General features: G+C 40.4%; 2 protein-coding genes across 16 annotated transcripts in view; one reads left to right on the top strand and one right to left on the bottom strand.

The window, feature by feature from the left end:
* The first annotated feature begins 422 nt into the window (after positions 1–422).
* usp1 (ubiquitin specific peptidase 1) lies at positions 423–10,398 on the top strand. Its single transcript, XM_037113513.1, has 9 exons — positions 423–688; positions 1,174–1,399; positions 1,939–2,083; positions 3,257–3,358; positions 3,495–3,664; positions 4,785–5,500; positions 6,521–6,685; positions 6,836–7,037; positions 7,683–10,398. Exons 2-9 carry the CDS (start codon positions 1,230–1,232, stop codon positions 8,473–8,475), a joined length of 2,463 nt encoding a protein of 820 aa, XP_036969408.1. The 5' UTR covers positions 423–688; positions 1,174–1,229; the 3' UTR covers positions 8,476–10,398.
* The window catches only part of dock7 (dedicator of cytokinesis 7), a 49,003-nt gene continuing 35,385 nt past the window's right edge, over positions 8,819–22,436 (bottom strand). For 5 of the 15 annotated variants that reach the window (XM_037113497.1, XM_037113505.1, XM_037113509.1 and 2 more), the window contains 18 exons: positions 22,243–22,402; positions 21,824–21,920; positions 19,969–20,065; positions 19,666–19,800; positions 19,399–19,551; positions 18,609–18,767; positions 18,352–18,452; positions 18,049–18,241; positions 17,797–17,940; positions 17,353–17,484; positions 16,345–16,359; positions 13,780–13,905; positions 13,595–13,684; positions 13,181–13,417; positions 12,945–13,088; positions 12,700–12,806; positions 12,287–12,454; positions 8,819–11,315 (listed from right to left, as the gene is read on the bottom strand). In XM_037113497.1, the coding sequence (XP_036969392.1) occupies positions 11,273–11,315; positions 12,287–12,454; positions 12,700–12,806; positions 12,945–13,088; positions 13,181–13,417; positions 13,595–13,684; positions 13,780–13,905; positions 16,345–16,359; positions 17,353–17,484; positions 17,797–17,940; positions 18,049–18,241; positions 18,352–18,452; positions 18,609–18,767; positions 19,399–19,551; positions 19,666–19,800; positions 19,969–20,065; positions 21,824–21,920; positions 22,243–22,402 (2,301 nt within the window). In that variant the 3' untranslated portion in view covers positions 8,819–11,272. Of the gene's footprint in view, positions 11,316–12,126; positions 12,147–12,286; positions 12,455–12,699; positions 12,807–12,944; positions 13,089–13,180; positions 13,418–13,594; positions 13,685–13,779; positions 13,915–16,344; positions 16,360–17,352; positions 17,485–17,796; positions 17,941–18,048; positions 18,242–18,351; positions 18,453–18,608; positions 18,768–19,398; positions 19,552–19,665; positions 19,801–19,968; positions 20,066–21,823; positions 21,921–22,242; positions 22,403–22,436 lie in introns of all 15 variants that reach the window. The other 10 variants (XM_037113501.1, XM_037113511.1, XM_037113503.1 and 7 more) reach the window with 7 other exon arrangements.

Genomic DNA, 22,436 nt, shown 5'->3' with positions numbered 1-22,436 from the left:
TTTGTTATTTGTGAATAACATCCCAAATAGAAAACACACACCACTCTTAATGAAGGTTATAATTGCCCAAATGACTGGTTCCCAGATGTCTTATATTGACAGTGAAATCATTTTACATGTAAAAATGAATGAAAATCTTGTCTGCTGTGAAAGTGACTGCCCTGCTGGAAAAACCAGCATAGACCAGCACCAAAACTAGCACCAAAACACAACATATGCTGGACCAAAAAGTTCTGAGCAAAACGTCAGTTTGCAGTTTCTACAAAGGTTTCCACTTTTATTTTGAAAGAAGAATCCAAACATCCACTGTCGGTGTCGGAGACTACAGAAATGGCTTCTGAAACTGAGAAGAGGGGCCTAAACTAAATAGGTGACTTAACATAAGCCTGATGTCTGGAATGTAAGTCGTTTTGGAAATATGATTTTACAAAAATCTACACGCGGTCACGCTTTATGTATGCGTCTGAAACACGTTTAATATCAAGGGGGCGGTTATTCGGAGATTCTGGCCGGAAGTTTAGACGTCGTGCCGATGTTTTTCCGGCGGTGGAGCAGCCAGTGGGTCTTCGAGCAGGAAAAAGCGCCAACTTCTGCCGCACCGTCTGAATCGTCATATACTCTGTAAATGGCTCTCAGAGTGGATATTCTGTGAAATAAATTAAACTTCGACTTGGAATGACTCTCTCAGGTAAGGGCAACAACAGTATTGTGGATTAGTTTATTGCGTTTTCTGTGAGTGAACTGTTAGAAACGGCGTGCTGCCTGTTATCTCCTCCCACTTCTTCACCGCACCGTTTTGACCCAGTTTTGCCGTTGTGTTGTCTGCAAAGTGCTCAATAGTTTGCTGACCCGCAGCTGCATGCCAACGCTAAAACAAGTTAACCGTCGCTAACGTAAACGGTGCTTCTTCAGAAGTCGAGGGGAGGAATGAAAACAAGAGAAGCACCACTGGCTTGAATTAGCTATAGCCAGCTAACGTGTTACATAATACGTCGTTCAGTCGGTTACTGGGCTGGATTGAGTAAACCAGAGCCGTCTACATTAACTTAATCTAGCTACTTTTGCTACCCTTCCATAGCAACGCTGTGTTGACTTGGTGCGTAGTTTCTTTCGGTCACGTTAAACTCTTGATGGCGCCCGCTGAAATTTAATTCCATTTCCATGTCTTTCCAGCGAGGTGCGCTGTTGCATCTCAGTAGAAAAAGTCGCCCTCCGGGTAACAGAAAAAGATGCCAGGCCTGCAGGGTGAAAATGTTGTGGCGGCGCTTGGTAGCCCCATCAAGAAGAGTAAACTCTCTCTGAAGTTCCTCCAGAAGAAGGAGACAAAAAGGGCTTTGGATTTCTCTGAACCACAGGCGGATGAACCCAAAACTGTTGAACCAGTGGAGCCTGAGGCAAGGTGGGTCGGTGCTGTCAGTGTGTGATTCATTTGAGGTCATACAAAGTTCAAAACACTGCTCTAACTTACCTTGTCAAGTAATGTGGTGCCTGGCTGGCATGTTTTAGGGAGTTCTCGTCCATTAACAACATTTTATTCATACAATGAATACAATTTTTTTTATTTGTGTGAGGTCAGAGTAATTTGTGTAGGTGGAAATGCCTTATATTGAGGTATTTTGTTTGAAAATGATCAGTATTTTGCTTGGATAATTGTCTAAGCTACCGAAAGCAGAATATCAAAGAATCTTCTAATTAATATGGACATTTTTGACAACTCTCAAGTCACTGGGAAAAGCTCAGGTTTATTCAGCATTCAAAGTTTATGATTCTGACCACTCTGTAAACACAAACTAGACAAACAGTCATGTTTGGTTTTCTACATGTTTTTTTTTTTTTTTCAGGATTTCCCAGCATGACTTAAACTGCAAGAATCAAACCTGACTGATGTTGAGATTTTTATTTTTATTTGAAACTCTGCTTTCCTCCTTCACTGTTCAGCGGCTGTGATCAGGAGGTCCCTGGTCCTTCTCCATGTCCAGCCTCACCTGGCCTCCTCCTGTCATGTGAGAAGAGAGAGAGCTTGGTGCCATTTGTGGGCCTCAACAACTTGGGCAACACCTGCTACTTGAACAGTGTCTTACAGGTTGGTCATTATCATAGACAGAATGGGTGCACATCTTTAACAACTGTTTGTTAATTAAAAGAAAATAAACAAATGTGTTTATTTCTTCATCCATCTCTGCTGATCTTTTTTCATAACATAAATATTATTATAGATTTTTTACACTGATAAATTATGACCCACAGACCTTCTTAACAGATGTAACTTTATTTTCCAGTGTGTCATATATTATATAACAAGTCATTACATACAAAGCCATGATACAGGCCTTTTCTTGCATGAAAAATTATAAAGAAACCTGAGGGAAATCATTCTGTTGGAAACAAAATAACTCTCCCTTTCACTAAGAATAGTGTTGAATACTCACTCTAGACAAAAACACTGTTTGGCCCAATTTACAGAACAGTGTCTTCTGTGGCTGATGTTGAACAGATAAAATCTGTAACTAAGAGGCTTCTCCACAGCATTCTGTGTCCTCTGGACAGTTCAGATCAAATCATTTCACTGGTTTAGCTGTATTGACTGTGTTTTGATATAAAGAGAAAGAGACAGACTGGCACTTGTTGTTTATTGGCCTCAAGGCACTTGAATGATTGTCTCTGTAACAGCTATTCAAATAGTCAGTAGCCATGGGGTCATATTTTATTTAGTTTGTAATAAGGACATAAAATATGTTTTGGGAAATCCTGAGCACTACTATATCAGATCATTGACCTTACGTAACATTTATATTTGGATTAGTTGGATATAGGTATTTTTAAGTCCATCCATTTTTGACTGCCTATGCAGATGCTGTACCATCATGTTTAATGATAAATGAATGACATTACCTATGATTTATTGTTATATATTACTGGGAAGTATGGACAAAAATGTGATGTAAATATCAGTATAATTACTCAAGGCCTTAATACCCCGACTGGCTTCCTTTTTATATCTTACATACTGTAAAACAGATATTTTTAATTGTATTTTGTGTATCAAAATGTTTTTAAAAGTATCGCTCGCCATCAACATTTTTTAAAGTGGCTGTTTGGTTCTTTGTAAGTGGGTCACTTGTGTGTTTTTTTGAGACCAAAAGAAATGACATCCTGCCATAAAGCTTTCATTTGAAATTCTTGAGTTTTCTGTGCAGACAGATTCCTTCTGAAAAAGTCAGTGATAACTAATGTTGATACCTGTCTGCTACATCAGGTGCTGTACTACTGCCCAGGACTCAGAGAAGGCATAAAGAAACTGTACAACTTCTCTAAAAGAAAAGACAAACCAAAGGATGAAGCTGATAAAAGCGAAGAGGTTGGTGCAAATTTTCTTTCAATTTACATTTTATTTTTAGGGCTACTGTACAGTATAGTGTATGGCAACTGTGTTCTTGTTATTTGACCTTATTTCTTACTTATACTTTATTTTATTTCTGCTTCCACATTCTCAGCAGTCAGAAGTTGTATCTGAGGATGCACCGCCTCAAATCGAGCTCCTTGGGAGCTTCAACAGTTTGATAACATCAGTGGAGCAGCTGCAGTCTGACTTCCTGCTGAGCCCCGACAGCTTCAGTGAAGGAGAACTCGCCACACCGCCTCGTAAATTACTCCACACACTCAGGTAATGATGTGCTTACTTTGAAATGTCTGTGACCAAATTAATGAGGGATGTAGGAAAAAGTATTATGTTTTCTGTTAAAGAGGTCATATTATGCACATTTTTAGGTTCATACTTTTATTTTGGGTTCCTCATAGAATATGGTTGCATACTTAAATTTCAAATAAATAAATAACTCTGATATAGTGCATTGCTGCAGTACCCCTCTTAACACTGTGTCTTGAATGCTCCATTTTAGCTCAGAGTGAGACATTTCACCTGTGTTCAATCTTTGATGAGAGTTCCACATGCGCATTTCTAAACAGGCAGGATGTAGCTAATCAGAGGCAGAGTAGGGCAGGTCACGCCGAGCAAGGTAGTGTGAGTGACACACGTAAGTTGCAGAAGTAAGTCTTGGCTCTAAACCAGGCGTTTCAGGCAGCAGTGTTTCCTGTGGGAGAGTGAAATACTGTTTGGTGTGGGCTTGGGGCTTGAATGCTACATTCTAAAAAAAGAATACATAACATGACCTCTTCAAAGAAAAGTGAAAATCTGTTTGTGTTAGTGCATGAAGCATAATGCCACGAGTAGACATTTTCTGGAACCACCTTGTGTTTTTTTTAAATAATTGGATTTGATTAACTTAATTAAATGTTGTCTATAGAAAAACTATTTTAAGATCCATCATCTGTACATATTCTATGTACGCCGCTTAATCCTCTGCAGGGTCGCGGGGGGGCTGGAGCCTATCCCAGCTGACTTAGGGCGAAGGCAGGGGACACCCTGGACAGGTCGCCAGTCCATCGCAGGGCCACACATAGAGACGAACACTCTCATTCACACCTACGGACAATTTTTAGTTTTTGGACTGTGGGAGGAAGCCGGAGTACCCGGTGAAAACCCACGCTTGCACAGGGAGAACATACAAACTCCACACAGAAAGATCCCAGGCGTCCCAACCGGGACGCGAACCGGCGATCTTCTAGCTGTGAGGCAGCAGTGCTAGCCACTGGGCCACTGTGCAGCCCCTATTTTAAGATGTAAAACCCAAATGGTTGAAAACTGAAAACTGAAATTTTCCAAAAATTTCAAGCTGATGCATCACCATCTTTAAATATTTTGGTTACTTCTTTGTGTGTTGCAGGCAGCTGAACCCCATGTATGAAGGTTATCTTCAGCATGATGCGCAGGAGGTGCTGCAGTGCATCCTGGGATATATCCAAGAGGCTTGTGACACCATCAAGAAGGAGCAGAAGTTGAAGAGTGAGGACAACCATGTCATGGAAGTTAAAATGGAAAATGGAGTCCATGTGGGTTCCAGCAGCTCTATAGCAGAATCCAAAACTCCCAACGAGGAGGACGGCCAAGTGGGTGGCAAGAGGAAGAGCGACACTGAAGTGGGAAATGCCAAAAAGAAGCCAAAATCTGTGAAGTCCAAGAAATCTAATGCAGAGGAAGAAACGAGAAATAAACCCCTGACTCGCTCCAAACGGAGGTCCTCCAGTGAAATCACAGTAGATGACACCCAAAATAAAGAGGAGGAGGCAGAGGATGAAGGGATGATGAAACAACACAAGGAGGATGATGGAGAGAGTGACTGTGAGGGGAAAGGTGAGAAGGCATCTAAAGCAGATGGGAAAAGAAAGAAGAAGGCTAAACTGAGCTGGCTGAGGCCTTCTGGGAAACAACCAAGCATTTTCTCCAAGTTCCGCAGCGTGGGGAAGATCAGCTGTATGACTGTGAAGAACCAAAACAAACCGGAGCAGGAGAACGAGCTGACTGATGGTCAGAATGAGAAGACCAATGAGGAGAGAGCACCACAAAACACGACTGACAACAAGAAGGCAATGAAACCTCAAGGTAGGAGAATCTTACAGGGTTCATACAAAAGTTTTATAAATGCTTAATTTCTGTTTATCGGGGTTAAGAAGATACTTGAATTTTTAAAAAAAATGTGATTTGAAACATTATCTGGTGTTTCATCTCAATAATCACTTAAACCACAAATCATATTTTATTGTATTTTATCAAATTTATAATGACACAATCCAGTCATCATAAGTGTTTGTTGTACCCTAGTGTTTAAATTTGCAACAATTAAATGATCTTCAAAACGCAGATTCAAAGTTGATATTAACAGTCAATAATGAACAAGGGACTACATACATTGCTTGCTGCTGCTATAAAGTAATTCCATTAAACTTTATTATTTTGTAATTGTATTTGTCATTAACATTTAGATGTGATCGTACAGGCTGTGGAAAAAATGTTTGGTTTACATTCCTTGAAAGTGTTGGAAAAGTGCTTGAATTTTACACTCCAAAAGCTGCACAGGGGGCGCCGCATGGCTCGGTTGGTGGCGCGCGCGGCCCGTGGGCCGGGGCTCTGCAGCGGACCCGGGTTCAACTCCCGGCCCGGGTCCCTTTGCTGCGTGTCACTCCCCGTCTCTTGCCCTGTTTCCTGTCAAACTCTTCATCTGCACTATCAATAGAGCCAGAAAAAGGCCAAAAAAATACTTTAAAAAAAAAAAAAGCTGCACAGATCCTAGTATAACACAGAGGAAAGTAACGAGGGATGTGCATCAAAGCAAAATAACCTCTGTTACGACTTGTGAACTGAGTTGAGAAACTGAACTTTCATTATCTATGGGTCCTCCTTGTCTTTCAAATGTGTCTGTTAATGGGTTATTTTATTTTAAAGGCAGCTTTCAAACTTTGTATATAATAAAAACAGTAGGACATAAAGTCTGGAAAGATGACAGATTCCCGGTTGCTGAGTTTAACCTTTGCCAGGGGAAATCTGATGGCATCGGTACTTTATACTTGACTGCTGACATAAACTGACAGATCACTCAGCCCTGTCTCTCTGTGTTTCTGTTAGATTCACTGGGCCTAGACCTGATGGAGCGCTTGTTCCAGGGCCAACTGGTTCTGAGGACTCGCTGCCTGGAGTGTGAGAGCTTCACAGAGAGGAGAGAAGACTTCCAGGACATCAGTGTCCCGGTGCTCGATGACCAACCCAGCAGCCCAGACGACCTCTCTGAGGGTGAGGATTTTTACTACTCTTTGTATCCAGTTCACAAAGAAGTCGTCATGTTGTGAATATGTACACCTTTACTCTTTCTTCCGGACCACAATGCAGATTAAAAAAAAACCAACTTATTCATTTCATAACTTGTATCTTCTGTCTTTCCAGTCTCTCCGGATCCTAAACCAGAGCTGAAGACGCTGACATGGGCCATCGGCCAGTTTGCTTCAGTGGAGCGCATCGTCGGGGAGGACAAATATTTCTGTGAGACCTGTCATCATTACACAGAGGCTGAGAGAAGCCTGCTGTTTGACAAAACTCCTGAAGTGATCACCATCCACCTGAAGCGCTTCTCTGCCAACAGTTTAGAGTGAGTCGATGAATTTGCTACACATTTACTGCTGAGCTGTTCAGTCCATTTCAGTCAGTTTTCTGTTCTGTCTGTCAAATACTGTAGATTCAGTTCTGTCCTGCAGTACTTATGTAGATGACAAAGTATGGAAGTATTTGTCAGTTTATTTGAATGTAAAATCAGCTCAATGATTCTGTAGTTTATCTGCGTTCCCTTATTTCTTGAAAGGATACAGCAGATGCATCATTTTTTTGACCAGTTTACACAGAAATAGGGATTTTATTATTTAAGATACAGATATAAAGTTGATTCCCAAGTCTGTACCCAACAAGTGTTTTCTTACATCTGGAGATTTGTAAGCCAGGCTTCTCTACAGCACTACAGTTCTTAACTATAATGTTGTTTTGTCTGATATATTTTACCTTTATTAAAGTAATTGCAGCTTCTACGATTTTAAGTTGCAGTTTGAAGTTGTCATCTCTAAGGTCTTTATGTGTTGCTGTAAGAAACGAGGTTAATTTTGTTAACAAGAAAATAATTGTCATACTGTAAACTGTAATGAAGTCTGGTATTACACAGGAACTAATTTCTGAATTGTCCTCCTAAATGCAGGACATGCTTGTGAGGCACACTGCTAGTAACTCTGTTTGTGTTCCCTCTTAGATTGGACCCATATGCAGGCCTGTCTAAAGTGAACACCCCTCTGCAGACACCTTTGACCTTGTCTCTGGAGGAGTGGTGCACCCAGCCCTCGTCTGTGAAGGGTCAACACTATCAGCTGTTCGCCGTGGTCATGCACAGCGGCGTCACCATCAGCAGTGGCCACTACACCGCCTACGTCCGCATGTCAGATCTGAAAGAAACAAAGCTCTGGCTGCGGGACAGAAAAGAAACAGAGGAGGAGGAGCAGCAAGAGGAGAAGGAAAGTAAAGAGGGCACACGGGTGAAAGACGAAGCACTGGACTATGATGACGGAGAGGTATCGTTCAGCTTGAATGCAAGGAGAGGTGCAAGTTTGATTAGTAGCAAAACAGGAGGTAAGAAGCTGTCAGAGGGTGGGGTCGGACTCTTGGGGGGCCAGAGGAGTTTGTCTAGTTATGACCTTGGCAACAGCAGCGGCACACATGCAGAGAAAACAGCCAACAATGGATCAACAGAGGGATCCAAACGGAGAAAGACCGTCAGCAGCCTGGGCCACAATAATGAAGCGGGACTTAAAAAGGAGCCTGGAGTAGGAGAGGAGGCGTTGATGACTCCCTGTGGGGAGGTGGAGGCCACAGAGCAGCAGGCTTTGAACAGCCTCCTTGAATATGAGGGCAAATGGCTGTTGTTTGATGACTCAGAGGTGCGTTTGTTTGAGGAAGAGGATTTCCTGCGAGCCTGCTCTCCTGAGACGTGCTCCTCATCGACACCTTACCTGCTGTTCTACAGGAGGATGCCTGAACCTGGACACTAACATGAACACGAGGGCCGCTGTTGACTCAGGGTTGTGCTGGTTAGGCGTTTGGCAGCTGAGTGCTCAGAGAGGGGAAAGTTTTGTTTTGCAAGATGGCAAGCAGTGCCAAAAATACTGTGGCTGCCATGAGTTGAACTGAGGATCGTTTTTAGTCCAGAAACTTGTACTACAACAGTCTCGTCACACTGAGGGACCAAAACTGTTTGAACCGTCTCATGGACTCCTATGCCGGGGCAGACAGTAGATAATAGGGATTTGTCTACGTGGCAGGGATGACATAAGCCTTTATGTGGTTTATTTTAATGTGACTGTCACCTCTGTAAACTGTGTACAGTGGCCTGTCTTTTTTTTTTTTTTTTGACGCTGGCTTTGATACTTTTTCTGTCATTGTCTGTAACATGTCCTGTTTTTGATGTTTTCTGTTTTGATTTTTTTTTTTTGTTCCTTTTTATAAATTGGAAAAGCACTTTTGAACTAAAATGAGAGAAAATGCAAAATGTCTTTCCTACTAGCTGATTATTTTTCTATAATCCAATGTCCATTTAAAGGATAGTGTTGGTGCTCTGTGTATTTGGATTAGATTCATCATCCAAAAGCCAACATTAGAGCCAAATAAAGAAGAAAAAAAACAAATCCTTCCCTGCAGTATGTAGAATATGCTTATGAGGTTAGAGAATATGCTGCATTTTTCTTTCTGCCGTATTCTCTGTAGTTTTGAAGAAAAGCATCTGCCCACCTCCCATATCTTCTCCGATCTTTGCACTGGTTCCCTCTTCTCATACATACAAATATTTTCTGTGGTTTTGTGATTCTGAAGTCTGAAATTGATGCAGTTGATGCTGGAAACCCATCCACCATCCCACTGGACTGTTTTTTGTTGTTGTTTTTGTTTTGTTTTTTTTTAAACATAAAACAGACTAAAATGTTCAGCATCTACATGTATACATATAAGCTGGTCCATATTTTTGGTTTTGTTAAGACTAGGTGTTAGACCAGATATCAGAAACATTTACAATTTATATTTCTTCAGTAAAGTATCAGGTTTTTATAAGATGTTGCACTGTTCATAATATGTTTTAAAGATTTTAATGTAAAAATCTAAATCTGTTTTTAAAGGGTTCGTTCCTTCATTCAGTGAGGAGGATTCAGGAGGATTTATAACAGAGCAAATCCCTTCTCAGTGAAACCTACCTCTGCATTTTCTGAAGAATTGGTTCGAAAGTTTAATAGTCACAAGTGCAGCCAATCTCAGCCTTATGAGCTGACTGCTTGTTCTTCATAGCTACATAATTCAAGGGTTGGCAGTTTGTAATTATGTGTGATCTGTAGCACAGAGCATCGCAAAACGAAATGCTTTGACTTCAATTGTATCAACATCCTACTGTGCTTACTTTTTACAAATGTCAGTCCAGGTAGGGTCATTTTTCTGGACAACTGAAATAAATTTGATCCCATCAACTATATTTCAAGGTTAACACAAAATCAAGGACCTGTTCTGTGCTTGTCAGTATGTTCCCGTCATCCCTCAGATAATTTCCTTCTGATGAAAGTGCATGTTCAGAGGTTTTTTTTATCTTCACCTTTGCAGGTGAAAAATATGTTCATCAGGTATCAAGTGTTTGTAGTTGAAATAATTCATTAAGAGTGACACTGTTCATCTCAGCGTGCTTACGGTCCAATCATGGATTCAGGGCTTCGATTCAGTTATTCAGCAGTGCTTCTGAGTTATCCAGAATGGGTCATCTTCAGTTATTTCACTATAAATCGTATACACCAGGGCAAGGTTTCCAAAGTGCTCACAGATCTGGTTTAATCTAAGAACAGCCCAAATAAGTGTGTTGTCTTCTTTAAACTGTACCTCATTCCAGTTGAAAATATATTAATGTTGAGTTCATACTTTAAGCAATAAAGTTTGTACCTTTACATTCTCACCGCTGATCCTTTTCATACTCTCTTACTCACATCTTACTAATCTGTTGTCGCTTACATAACATTTATCCTAAATAAAAACAAAAGATTACCTGCACACTCAGTGAACATTAAAATATTTATTTAGTAAAATATTTAAAATAAACAAAACAAAACTACATAAAATTATACAAGGATGTTCAAAGTACCTTAACTTAAACATTCTTCCAACTAAAAATGATAATAAAGCATCATGATAAATAATGGTACCATTTTTTGCATGTTTTCATTGTTCCCCCCCGGTTTGAATTACATAAACTTTCAAGTTGTAAAATGCATTGCTACACTGTAATAAAAAAGTGCACACATGAAATTGAATACAGATTTTTGACACAGTACATAATTAAATAGACACCTTGACTTTTAAAATTGTACCTTTTCTGCTGGAAAACTTTTGGCACTATGAGTAGCTGATAAAGGGATCTCAGAGCATTCTTCATTTTCAGTGGCTTTTTTCTTTTCTTTTTTACATCCAGCAGATTCTGTGAAGACTAACATTATTAGCTTTTTAAATGGTTGCATAAGAAAGAAGACTTGTTCCCTTGTGTAACATATGGCCAGCAAAGAAAAATCCTAAATGCCAAGGTATCTTTTAATATTTAAGATCCACTTGTTCGTCTCTCTGATTGTGTAACAGTTTGTCTGTAAACAACTTAAGACACTGGAATGACGTACCAAGCTGCAACATGTTTAGCCTTTCTTTTAGCACACCTTCCCAAACACTGACCAACTTTGAAGACACTCCTATTTACACTCAATAAATTAATATTGCAATATATGTTATGTGTGTGCGGGTGTGTGTGTGTGTGTGCCTGTGTTCTCTTCATCTTCAAATGTCAAGCTTGCGAAGACTCATCCTGCTGAAGGAATCTCTGGAAAACAGAAAGACAAAAACATACATGAATTGATTTCCACAGACTGAAAGATCATGTGATCTGTGGCTATTATTCTCTTCACTTTTTAAAAAAAGAAATCTTGCTTGTGGGAATAGCCAGACTGTTACGATGAAGTGTCCAATAACTATGTGTATTTCTTTAATCTAGATCTGTAGAAGATTAAATTCCCCTGAGGCTTGATGACTGATGTAAACGGCAATTGTTAGTGTTCCCATTGTGATCCTGATAAAAACTGTCACATGACATGCTATGAAAGGTTGTACACACATCGGCTAAATAGTATTCATTCTTGATATTCTCAGGTTGTTTTTTAAGCGTATGAACAATATGAGACTTGTCATCGATTCATAAATGGACTGTACATGCAATAAAATCTCAGAATAATTCTATAATCAAGTTGCCAAAAGTAGCGATACTTAGATGTATTTTCTAAGTTGGATCTAAATTACCAGGATAACTTATATTGCCTGTATAATAAGTTCCTTAATATTTTTTCTTAATATAATTTTCTGAACGTTTGTTTTTGTAATGCTAATTTTGACAACACTTGGTTTCCACACATACAAAACAAAACAATAACATGTCATAAAGATTGTGTTGAATGTTTTGCCGAAATCTGAAATTCTGTTAGTGGCGAATGTTCCCTGAATAGTTTTTCCAGCTTTTCTGGAATGCAACTCTAAAACCTTCCTCGTACTGCAAAAATTGAGTGACCAGTGGAAACCGGCCATGATACAAACAGAAGACACAGAGACTCACAAAATGTAGTCTGAAAGTCCCAAACTACCTTGTCAAGCTGTCCGTTTGCTGCATGATTTTTACAGAAGCAAAAAAAAAAAAGAATTTAACATTCATAACACATCATCTACTCTCACACTTGCTCTCCCCCACCACACACACACACACACACACACACTCTCTGATAAAGTGGACCTGTTCGGTCCTACCTGTGTGAGTTGACCTGCAGTACAGGTTTATAAAGCTGAGGGATCTTTCTGTTGATGAGGGGCTGCAGCGCCTCCTTCAGCCGGTGATAATTCCTCTCCAGCTCCCTCTGGTACTCCTTCTGGTCCGGTCCGATGAGGCTCTTGTTCTTACGTAGGGCATCTTCACACCTTTGGCAGAGAAGTCCATCAAATACTGGCATGAAGATTCTGTAGTGCACTTTTTGACTTATCACATAACTTTGATAAACACAATGTTGGAATTATCCTCCTGAAATTACAACATCATTTTCTCCTTATTTCAAGATGCAGATCATGCCATATAGTGTCTCATAATCATAAAATCCATGTTAAATCTTGTGTCCAACAGCCTTCCAGCATGTTGTACCATGACATGCAACGCCCACAGTCCATACCTCTTTGTGAAGTCTTTAAAGCAGAGCCGTAGCTTATTGTGGTGTCTGTACAGCTTTGGGTCGCTGGGGATCTCTGACAGAAACACCTGAGCCACCTCCAAGGGACCCTGAGGAGTGCAGATAATAGGATCATCTATCTACAGATTCTCATAATGATGCTTTTATTCCCTAAATGTACTCTAGTGCACATGAAGAGCCCTGTTGTATTTTTTTAATCAAATATATCTGACATTTTAAAAGTTTACCTGGTTGACAGTTGTGCCTACTGATCCCTGCAGGACCATCTGCAGCATCTTTGCATCAGCAGGGTCCTGGTGGGTGGCGAAGGCAAGCTCCTGAGTCTTCTTCTGCATGTCCTCTATTGCCACCTCGATGGGTGTGGATATGATCTGAGAGGTGACAAAAAGACAAGCAGTTTTATTTATCTGGACACACAGCACAAGTCAGAGCAAAGACCACTTCATCTGAACTCTAGACTCACCTCCTCTTTGTGGATGATGTTGATGCGTGTCTTGATGTAAGGGAAAGCATGGGAGGTGGTGAGGATGGTTTTGCGTTTGAACTGTTCGTGCAGGTCCCCGTGGGCTCGCCCATCCAGAGTGAACGGGGTGCAGTAGACGAACCGTCTCAAGTTGTAGTTCTTGTCAAAGTACGTGATGCGGTCCTTCATCTCGTATGTGTCAAAGTATGGCTCCACGTACGTGATCTGGATGAAGGCCTGCAGAAATAAATCAGATCTTATGTGTGATTGGTTAGCTTTTGAGATTGTTCTCCTTCTGTTCAGAATGGATGCTAAAGATGGACTTAAAGCTTAAATGAAATCTTTCCACAAACTGCTCCACTTCCTTTTACTTATCCAAAAGATGTAAGGATACACATTTTGTACAACACTGACCTTATTGGGGTCCAACTTGCACTTGTCCACTGGGTTGGAGTCTTTAATGACTTCTACCTGGTCCTCTCCAAATCGCTCGCCATAGAAACCCTGGGAGGAAAGAAATGAGAGAGCCTCGTTAGTTTAAATCCATTTAGCGATCAGGTTATTATAACAAAATCTAGAGCCTACATGGCAGTATTTACCTCTAGCCTGTGAGAGATTTCTGCCAGCTTCGTGATGGCTGGCTCTTTGTACACAAACTCCTGCTCGTCCAAGTCGCCAAATTTTGAACCGTAAAATCCGACTCTGAAGTACGTACCAAACATCCGCTTTCCATCCTGCCAGCAGAGGAATATAAATGTTAGTGCTGAGGAAGAAAAGGAGCTCAATATATTAAAGGCATAGATTTTTAACTATAACCAGATGCATATTCACTAGAAACCCTAAAAGATCACAGTAATGGCTCTTTTTCTTTTCTGCTTTATACATAAATGGGAAATCCATCCAACAGACTTCAGCTCCAGTTGTGACTGTGCAGTTCATGGGGGGGGGGGGGGGGTTGTAGGTCATTCAGAGAGATGACCACTAAAAAGCCAACAGCGAATTTCATTATCTGACAGCACTCAGTGATATAGCGAATATACACACACAGAACATATTTTAAGTAATATCAGTTTAAATAGCCTGTAAAATGTGTGCCTAATGTCCATTGTTCTTCCAGTCTATACAAGTGTACAAGGAATGTCTGTTGATGCCAGTGTGGGACAGAAAGCAGCCAAGAGATCAACATCAGGATTAACATCCACACATATTTAGTCAAAGGTAACCACAGTCCCAAATATCTGCATCAATGGTACAACTTCCAGTTTTTATGTACTTGTTGTACAGCTTGAATACAATACACAGAGGACAGACAGGTGAAGTGTTTCCTCTCCCATTGACAGGCCAAAGAGGACAAAAGATCAACAAGAAAACTTTTAAAACGCTCAGCCAGCAGAATATTCACACATCATTAACAAGTATCACAGATGCTCTTAAATTAGTGTAATGTAACTTTAACTCCGGCCTTCTCGTTATGCATATCCTTTATGCATATACTTTCTATTTGTGTGTTTTGAAGAAACCAGTCTAAGCTCAGAGATCAAAGAAGCAGAGAGACAAAACATTAAACCCAGAGAAAAGAGTCTCCGTTGTGCAGTAGTAGTGATTATTTTTGTTCTGCAAAGTGAATATGAACCCAACCATCCTGTAATATCTTAGGAAGTATTTACATTCAGTAAATGGAGAAAGGCCATTAAATTTTATTCTGTACAGACCAACCAGAAAGCCACTTCAAACTAAAGTACTTAAAGTGAGACTTAAAGTGAGTCTGATACAAGTGTAAGTGAGCGAACACATGTATATGTGTGTGTATAACAAGAGAGGGAGAAGCTGTGCATTAGTTTCAAGGTTGGCATATGGCCACGAACAAAAGATTTTTACATCAACCCTGTTAGTATATGCAAGTTTACAGCAAATCTTAAAAAAAAACACACAACCATCTCGTATCCCTGCTGCAACTGCTCATTCAAAAAGAAATGTAAACAGAATATCAAGAGGCCCTGAAAACTGAGGAACTTACCACAAGACACAATTAAGTAAAGTGGGAATGAAGGGTCGGCAACCAGGGAAATCAAAAAAGGAGAAAACAGAACAAATTTTAATGAGGATTGGGTTCCTCCAGAGAATTTAAAAAACAACACAAACTAACACACAACAGCAAAAATACCTCCAATGATTTTGTCAAAGATTATAAACTTATTGTGGAGGATCGAGACCATGCAAAGGCAGACAGTTAACAAAGAAAAATGGAAGACTAGTGAGGAAAAACAAAGATCCACCACCTCCAGAAGCACAACATGCACTCTCAGTGCATTTCCAGAAGGAACACATAACGCTCCGTCATGCAACAAATCATGAGAACTCAGAGGTTAATACTGTTAACAGAATGGATGAAAAAAAAATATCAGGGGTCGATTTAGTTTTAACTATTAAAAGAAAGGGTAAGAATGTGAACCGATGGAAATCAAAAGGGGTAAATCAAGTAATCCTGAGATTACTTTGAGTTGAACCCTCTTGGAAAAAAAACCTGACTGCCTCAGGAATTTGGTTCTAGCTTCGCCCCAATGCAAGTCTACAAAACCTTGTGTTTTAAAAGGCTCATTTGATGGTGTGTGGAAAGAAATGACCAATGGCTAGAGCAGGGAGGCTAACAGATACCCATCGAGTGAAAACTGTGTACTGAAATCGAGCCCTGTGGTTGAAGATGAGATGAAGATGAAGATGAAAATGAAGTGGGACAGCAGATGGTCAACGAGTGTGTTCTGACTGACACACTAGCAGACAGACAGAAGATGAGAACAGGGAGAGAGCGGATTGTGCAGGTGATGCATTCACTGAGACTTTTGTCATTAGTGTCACACACTCTGGCTCCCATGCACAGCCTGCCAACACTGTCACATTATAAAAACAGGTTCCTCTTGCACATTAAGAGGAGGGAGGAGAGAAGAATATGGTGAAGGTGTTGCTGCATATACAGCAAGTGTCCCCAGCGGGGGCAGACAGTGGACATTGTCTGCAGATGTTAATGGATTGGATGTGTAAAACAAAGCAAAGAGAGCACCTGAATGCCCATGGCTAGCAAATAAAAAGATGAGAGTAAATAAAAATGACACAAAAAGTTAAAAAAAACATGAGCAGGGCCAAGCAGGAACCGTTTAACCACCTACCTCCCAGCCAGTACTCTGTGTGACAAAGAGAATACAGGACAAGTGAACGACAACACACACACGCCCCACATACAGTGTGGCATATGCACACACTGTGATGTCACAGTAAGGAAAATGGACTCCTGGAAACTAACCCAGGTTACTACCTGTCGACCTGGAGATCAGAGAAACTGACCTCTGACATAAGAACAAAAATTTCTGTGAATGAATCAAACACAAAAAGTTTTGGCTCTGTCAGAGCAGCTGCTTGCACACCAGACGACCGTAACCTTGCCCAGACTGTAACTTGACGTCATCATTATGAGTCACACAACTGGCAAAAAAAAACTGGACAACTGGAGTCTCTTCCTACACTTCATGCATTCTCTGATTCATACATCACATATATAATAAAGCATGCAAGGTATCTGACAAAGTATTAAAAAATTGACTGGAATTAAAATGCCAAATTATAAAACCATGCAAAGCTGTCTGTGTGAAGGCCAGGCAACATGACTACATTTCTGTTGTTACTGTTACTTGTGTCAAGACTGAAGAGTGCTAATTTTTCTGCGGCACTGGAAGTGAAAAACTTTGATCCTTGTTGTGCGACCTTGGTTTTGTCCCATTTTTCTTTAATACAATCCTGCTGGAAGAAAACCACTAAGCTGTCCAATAAATGTGCAGACATTATATATGTGACAAAAGTGCACCCGTGCAAAACATTCATGTGACTGTCAGTGAGGTTCTGAGGTGTTTATATTGACTGTTAGTGAACAGATGAACATGCCTTCTCCATACATATAACTGAATGTATAGAGGAACCAAGGAAAATAAATCATATGTAACCTGGTGTAACCCAGAGGTGATCATTTCATAACAAGAGAACTGGAAAATCAAATCTGGGTTACACTGAAGGAAGAAAGAATACCATTCTCTTTTGGTTCATATATAAATCTAGTGTCAGTTTCACACATGAAGCGACTGGAGCCTTGTGTGGAAGAGGAGATCTACACCGTGTGTGTTTACCTGATGCACAATTTTGCCAAAGGCTTCCTGTAGTTTACCATGTATGGTGGCTAGCTTCTTTGCATCCCTGTTGGCTTCATGAATAGGGATCAATACCTTGTACACTTCATTTACTGCCTCATACATGCCCGCCTAGAAGGGAGATGGAGACAAATGTGAATATGGTGAAATCAGTCATCCAAAAATACAGACACAGTAGTTCAAATCAGGATCACTGGAAAAAGTTACACAGACATCTGACTATAAGATTTGGGATGACTACAATAATGTGTTTATAAAATCAGATCTCTACTGAACATAATTCTTATACTCTAAGGTACTCCTATTCCTAAAATTATGTCTTTAAATTATATTAAAAACAGATAGTAAAATGCCTTCATTTGTTTGGTAACAGAAAGAGGAAGCCATTTGCTCCAGAATCCTTAACTTTCCTCCACCTCTTACCATGGAGAAAGAGGCAGCAGCCTGCTCCAGGAGTCCCACAAGTCCGATCTCTGTGAAGTATTTCCCTGAGCAAATGCCTTCCTCATCTGGTGACACGACATCATCAGAGACTGCAGATTCCTCCAGCACATTGGAGGAAATATTCTGTGTACAAATAGAAATATAAGAAAAAACAATACATGAGTCCACATCAGCAGACATTTCTTTTGCCAAAAAGACAAATGCATTACAATTATCCAGTGCCGTCCTTACCTGAAAGGTGACGCAGCCTACAGGCAGATACTTGCGGTCCTCCAGCATGCTCAGATACTCTGCGACCAGAGCAGCGCTGTGCACTAGACACTGAGCAGCCTCGGCGTGGTTGTTCCTCTCTGAGTGTTTTCCAGCCATGTTCTGAAGCCACGTCAGCCGCAGGTCTGGTGATGTCTGGTAACCCTTTGCAATCCTGGTGATGGCAGAGGCACATCACACACGGGAGAGCACACAAACAACAAGTTAATAATGATCACAGTGCAGAAACAAATACGTAGGCAATGGAAGAGGTGTATTCTGTACCTGTACATGAGATCTATCAGCATCTCAGGGTCTTCTTGGTGCTCCTTCATCTTGACTGTGTCAGACAGGATCATGTGGAGGTTAAACACAAGGTCCTGGACCTGGAAAATAAAGAATGGGGACCTTGAGTTGGTGCTTCCTCAATCCTTACAGACTTACAGTCAATTAAGTATATACAATCCATCATAAATAATAAGTTGTCAGTCAGTCACACACTGTGATGATGAAACTAAACAATTTCATGGATAAATCAGTGCCTGGTCAGGAAACGTGGTCTCCCTCAGCTCCAGGTCTTCCTCTGCATAGGTGAGGATGGTCTTTAGAGAGCGACGCAGAAACTCCTCATTAAAATTCTGAGACGTTCCCACCAGCGAAGACAGAGACATGGTCACTTGCATTTTCACTCTTGCAAAGTTCTGAAAGTGCGACAGCAAAGAGAAGAAAGTTTGAGCAAACATTATTTGTCAAGGCTACTAGCTTCTACTTAACAGACATGAACAGCAGAGGAAGCACTTGAAGAGCAGACATCCCTTCTAGCATGCAAGTCATTTTCAAAAAGGTCTTTGTGTGAGTCTGCCTGTATGGTAACAAAGGAAATTATACACTTAGTGGTTTTTGGGCCTAAATTGAATGGATGATTGAAGTGTTTGGTTTTGTACTAAATTGGGTGATGTCAAAAGAAAGACAAACAGGAATAGATAAATTAAACAATACAGCCGAGTTGGCTATTCAGCAGTGATTTAGTTCCTCATAATAACAGATTCAATTTTTTAATGTAATTTTAAAGTACTACATTTTTAACTATCCGTTCTCTTGATAAGACAGACTTTCAAAGCACATGGCTTTACAAGGTTTCTTAATATATGTGGTTCTATCAGTTCTGGAGGCATGTGTGCTAAGGCAGCAACTGAACTATCACCACTGATACATAGCAGAGAACATTCATAGCCCATCATCTCAGGTTCATGAACAAATGATGCCGTACAAACTAATCACAGAACAATTTTGGGTTATAAAACTTTATTTTTTTCTTCTGATTGTACTCACATTGCCGATCTCAAAGTTTTGTCTCATGAGGAGGTAGAGGGAGGCGCTGGCGTGGGCCCTGATGGTGCTTATGCTGCTGCTGCAGCTCCTCAACAATCGCAAACACAGGTCAGCACACTGCTCTGTTTCCTCCTCGAAGAGCAGTTCAGGAAACTACACAGGCAGAGAGAAATATACTCAAATTAACACAAGACAAGTATGAAGTACTGGAAGAAATAGAAAGCATGGCCTGAAATGAAGTCCCTTATTAAATGCCAGAAGTCTAACCTTAGACACCAGCGCCCTCTGTGTGGCAAAACAATGCTGGAGGTAGAGGGCGCTCTGGTTACAGGCCATGCTGTGGAGCAACACCTTCAGCACCCCTCCGAGGATACTCTCCTTCGACTCTGTCACTGATACCGTCTAAAAAAGTAGGGAAACATTTGTAGTTGTTATAGAAGTATGTCTGGTTTCTGTGTGGTTGAGTGATAGACTAAATAACTTAAATGATTTCAGTATTTTTGACACCTATGCATGTTTGCATTTTGTATGCGTAAATGTTGAAAGTGCTGTTGCTGTTAACTTGCATACCTGTACAATGATCTCCAGAGTATCAAGAATAATTATGTTGGCCTCCGTCGCAAGGTTACCATCAATAAGTGCTTCATGTTCCAGCTCTGCTCTGGTCCTACAATTAAGAAATCAGAGAACAATGTCACAAGATCATTATCTTTCACAAATTGCATTGTTTACGATGTACCCTTGAACGGTACATGAGCTTCCAGTCACAACATCTAAGCATCTGTCCATAATCGTGAACAAATACACACAAGAAAAATGTATGTGCTGAGTAAAACCTCAGCCAACTGCCTTGTTTTCATACTTTGAAGAAATACGAGATCTTCATACAACTGCAGCACAGATTTTAGAAAAATGTTCATCTATACACAATTGAATTATGTTTATTTTGTGCTACAAGATGTCTTTTAACCTGAATGGCAGACCTCAAACTATTCAAATAATCTCCAGAATCAATGCTGATCCACATGTAGTCCCAAGTTATAACTTCTTAAGGTTTGAAGGCATCAAGGAGGCTATTCGTTATTTTTAAATATAAATCTAACTTATCCTTTCACGACCTACAGGTGGAACACTGGGGCTAAAAGTTTCATATCTACATGTCTTAAAATAGCTAAGTGTGAACACATGAAACTATCACAGGACTGGTTTTCAGTCTTAATGCATCTACCTTCCCATATTTTTCAAAAGAACAAACAAATTATCCATGACAAACAACAGCTATTAACTACATCGCTTTTTCCTGCAGCAGCAACCAGGAAGACACACGAGTCAAAACCCCAAAACAAGAAGCACACTGGTTAAGAAGCAAAACAGGCCCACTGCAACCACTACCAACCCTGAGACAGACATCGTTACCAGGACAGAGGGACTGATGGGATGGGGAATTCAAGGGTCAGTACCAGGATCGGGGAATCTCTGTTGGTGCATTCATGAGCATGTATGAGCTTAGGAAGTCAAAATGGAGACAAAATTTATCATAAAATTGGGCTGTCTGAGGCTTGAATAATGAACTCAAAACAAAGGTAATTAGCATATCATGACTTGTTCAAAGCCAAATTAATTAGAAGGAAAACTAATATAAACAAATGCATTCATTTTTGTGTCCATTTCAGCTGTCTAACTGCTCAAATACATGTGAATGCACCATAAATGAGGATCTAAAGCAGCAGGGAATTCAAAAGAGCACACAGCAAATGTGGACCATACAATACCTGACAGATCTGTGACTCCTACATACACACACAGCAACGTGAGAAAACAAATGAATTTACAAAAGAACAGAGAGAAAAAATTCATTTCAAACTGTCAAAAAAAACAGCACTGTATCTTGACACCATATGACAAAGTACAGCTCAAGTGGCACAAGATACAAACTTTAACTACAGGTATCTGTGTTGCATTCAGAAAGCTAAACATGTGCATTTCAACACTTGGCAATCATGTGTCAAATAATTCTGTTCCTGTAAATCCAGCAAAACTTAACATTATTAGTTAGAACACTGAATGGGCTTTGGCAAAGTTTGTAATGGTTTGCATTTATTACTTGGTGGACTTCAGCAGTTATATCCTGGCAAAATCATTATGGACGATAAGTGTATTACTTAAACACAGTACATAATATATTGCTTTATTGTTCTAAATCAAATTAGAAAAATGGAAGACGCACACACGGAGCTGATGATTTAAAATGGGGAATGACATTTTCATAGAAATAAAATACATGGACTTTCAATGATCTGTGCGTGTGCTCCTTTCAACAAAATCCACAGAACTCAGTGAATAATCTGGTTGGTGTATCTTCTTGGGACCATCTTTGTAATTTTTTTCTGTGACATAAAGTATGTAAATGTTAGAAAGAGCGTACTTGTCCATCTTTTCACTATTTTGTCTCCAGTGGGTCATGTCCTTCCTCCATCGAAGGTTCTCCTGACTGCCAAATGCACTGCCAGATGGACTCCGCTCTAGATGGTGGGGAAAGGATTATTTACTTTTTTATTGGTGGTGAAAGAGGGGTTGTGTACACAGTAAAACGTGACTGAAGTATGCTGAACAGCTGTAATTTTATCTACCATGCTAAAAAAGATACAGTGGTATACATGTGTTGTCTATAAAGCAGGATATACTCATTTGGTGTGGCCTGTATTTTGCAGTTAATCTAAGTCAAATCATTTTCTACTTGGTTTGGAACTTCCTGTTACAGCTTTATGGGGTTCTTCTTGCATCTCTGTTTGCTCCAAAGATATGTCATTAAGTGTGAGCACGTGCCAAAACTTGTGCCCTGACCTAGCTGTCCTCGGCTGCGTCGCACCATCTCCTGCCTGGCCCCGATGCTGCCCAGTATGGCCTCCTCCAGCTTGGCCTTCATGTCTTTGGATTTCTTAAAGGTCAGGCTGTTCATTCGCTCAAACGCCTTCTTTCCCTGCATGGTGAACACAACATGGGCCTTGTATCCATGAGGCAGAGGATGAGTAGACGGA

This window comes from Acanthopagrus latus, chromosome 11 (genome assembly GCF_904848185.1).
Source record: "Acanthopagrus latus isolate v.2019 chromosome 11, fAcaLat1.1, whole genome shotgun sequence".
NCBI classification, from domain to species: domain Eukaryota; kingdom Metazoa; phylum Chordata; class Actinopteri; order Spariformes; family Sparidae; genus Acanthopagrus; species Acanthopagrus latus.
This window is presented reverse-complemented; position numbering and strand designations above follow the sequence as displayed.

What these genes read in the sequence shown, in the direction of transcription:
- usp1 (XM_037113513.1), top strand. Translation starts at nt 1,230, where the DNA reads ATGCCAGGCCTGCAGGGTGAAAATGTTGTGGCGGCGCTTGGTAGCCCC. An exon ending in AAGCTGATAAAAGCGAAGAG is followed by an intron (nt 3,359 to 3,494) that starts GTTGGTGCAAAT and finishes CCACATTCTCAG; the next exon opens with CAGTCAGAAGTTGTATCTGA. An exon ending in TTCTCTGCCAACAGTTTAGA is followed by an intron (nt 7,038 to 7,682) that starts GTGAGTCGATGA and finishes GTTCCCTCTTAG; the next exon opens with ATTGGACCCATATGCAGGCC.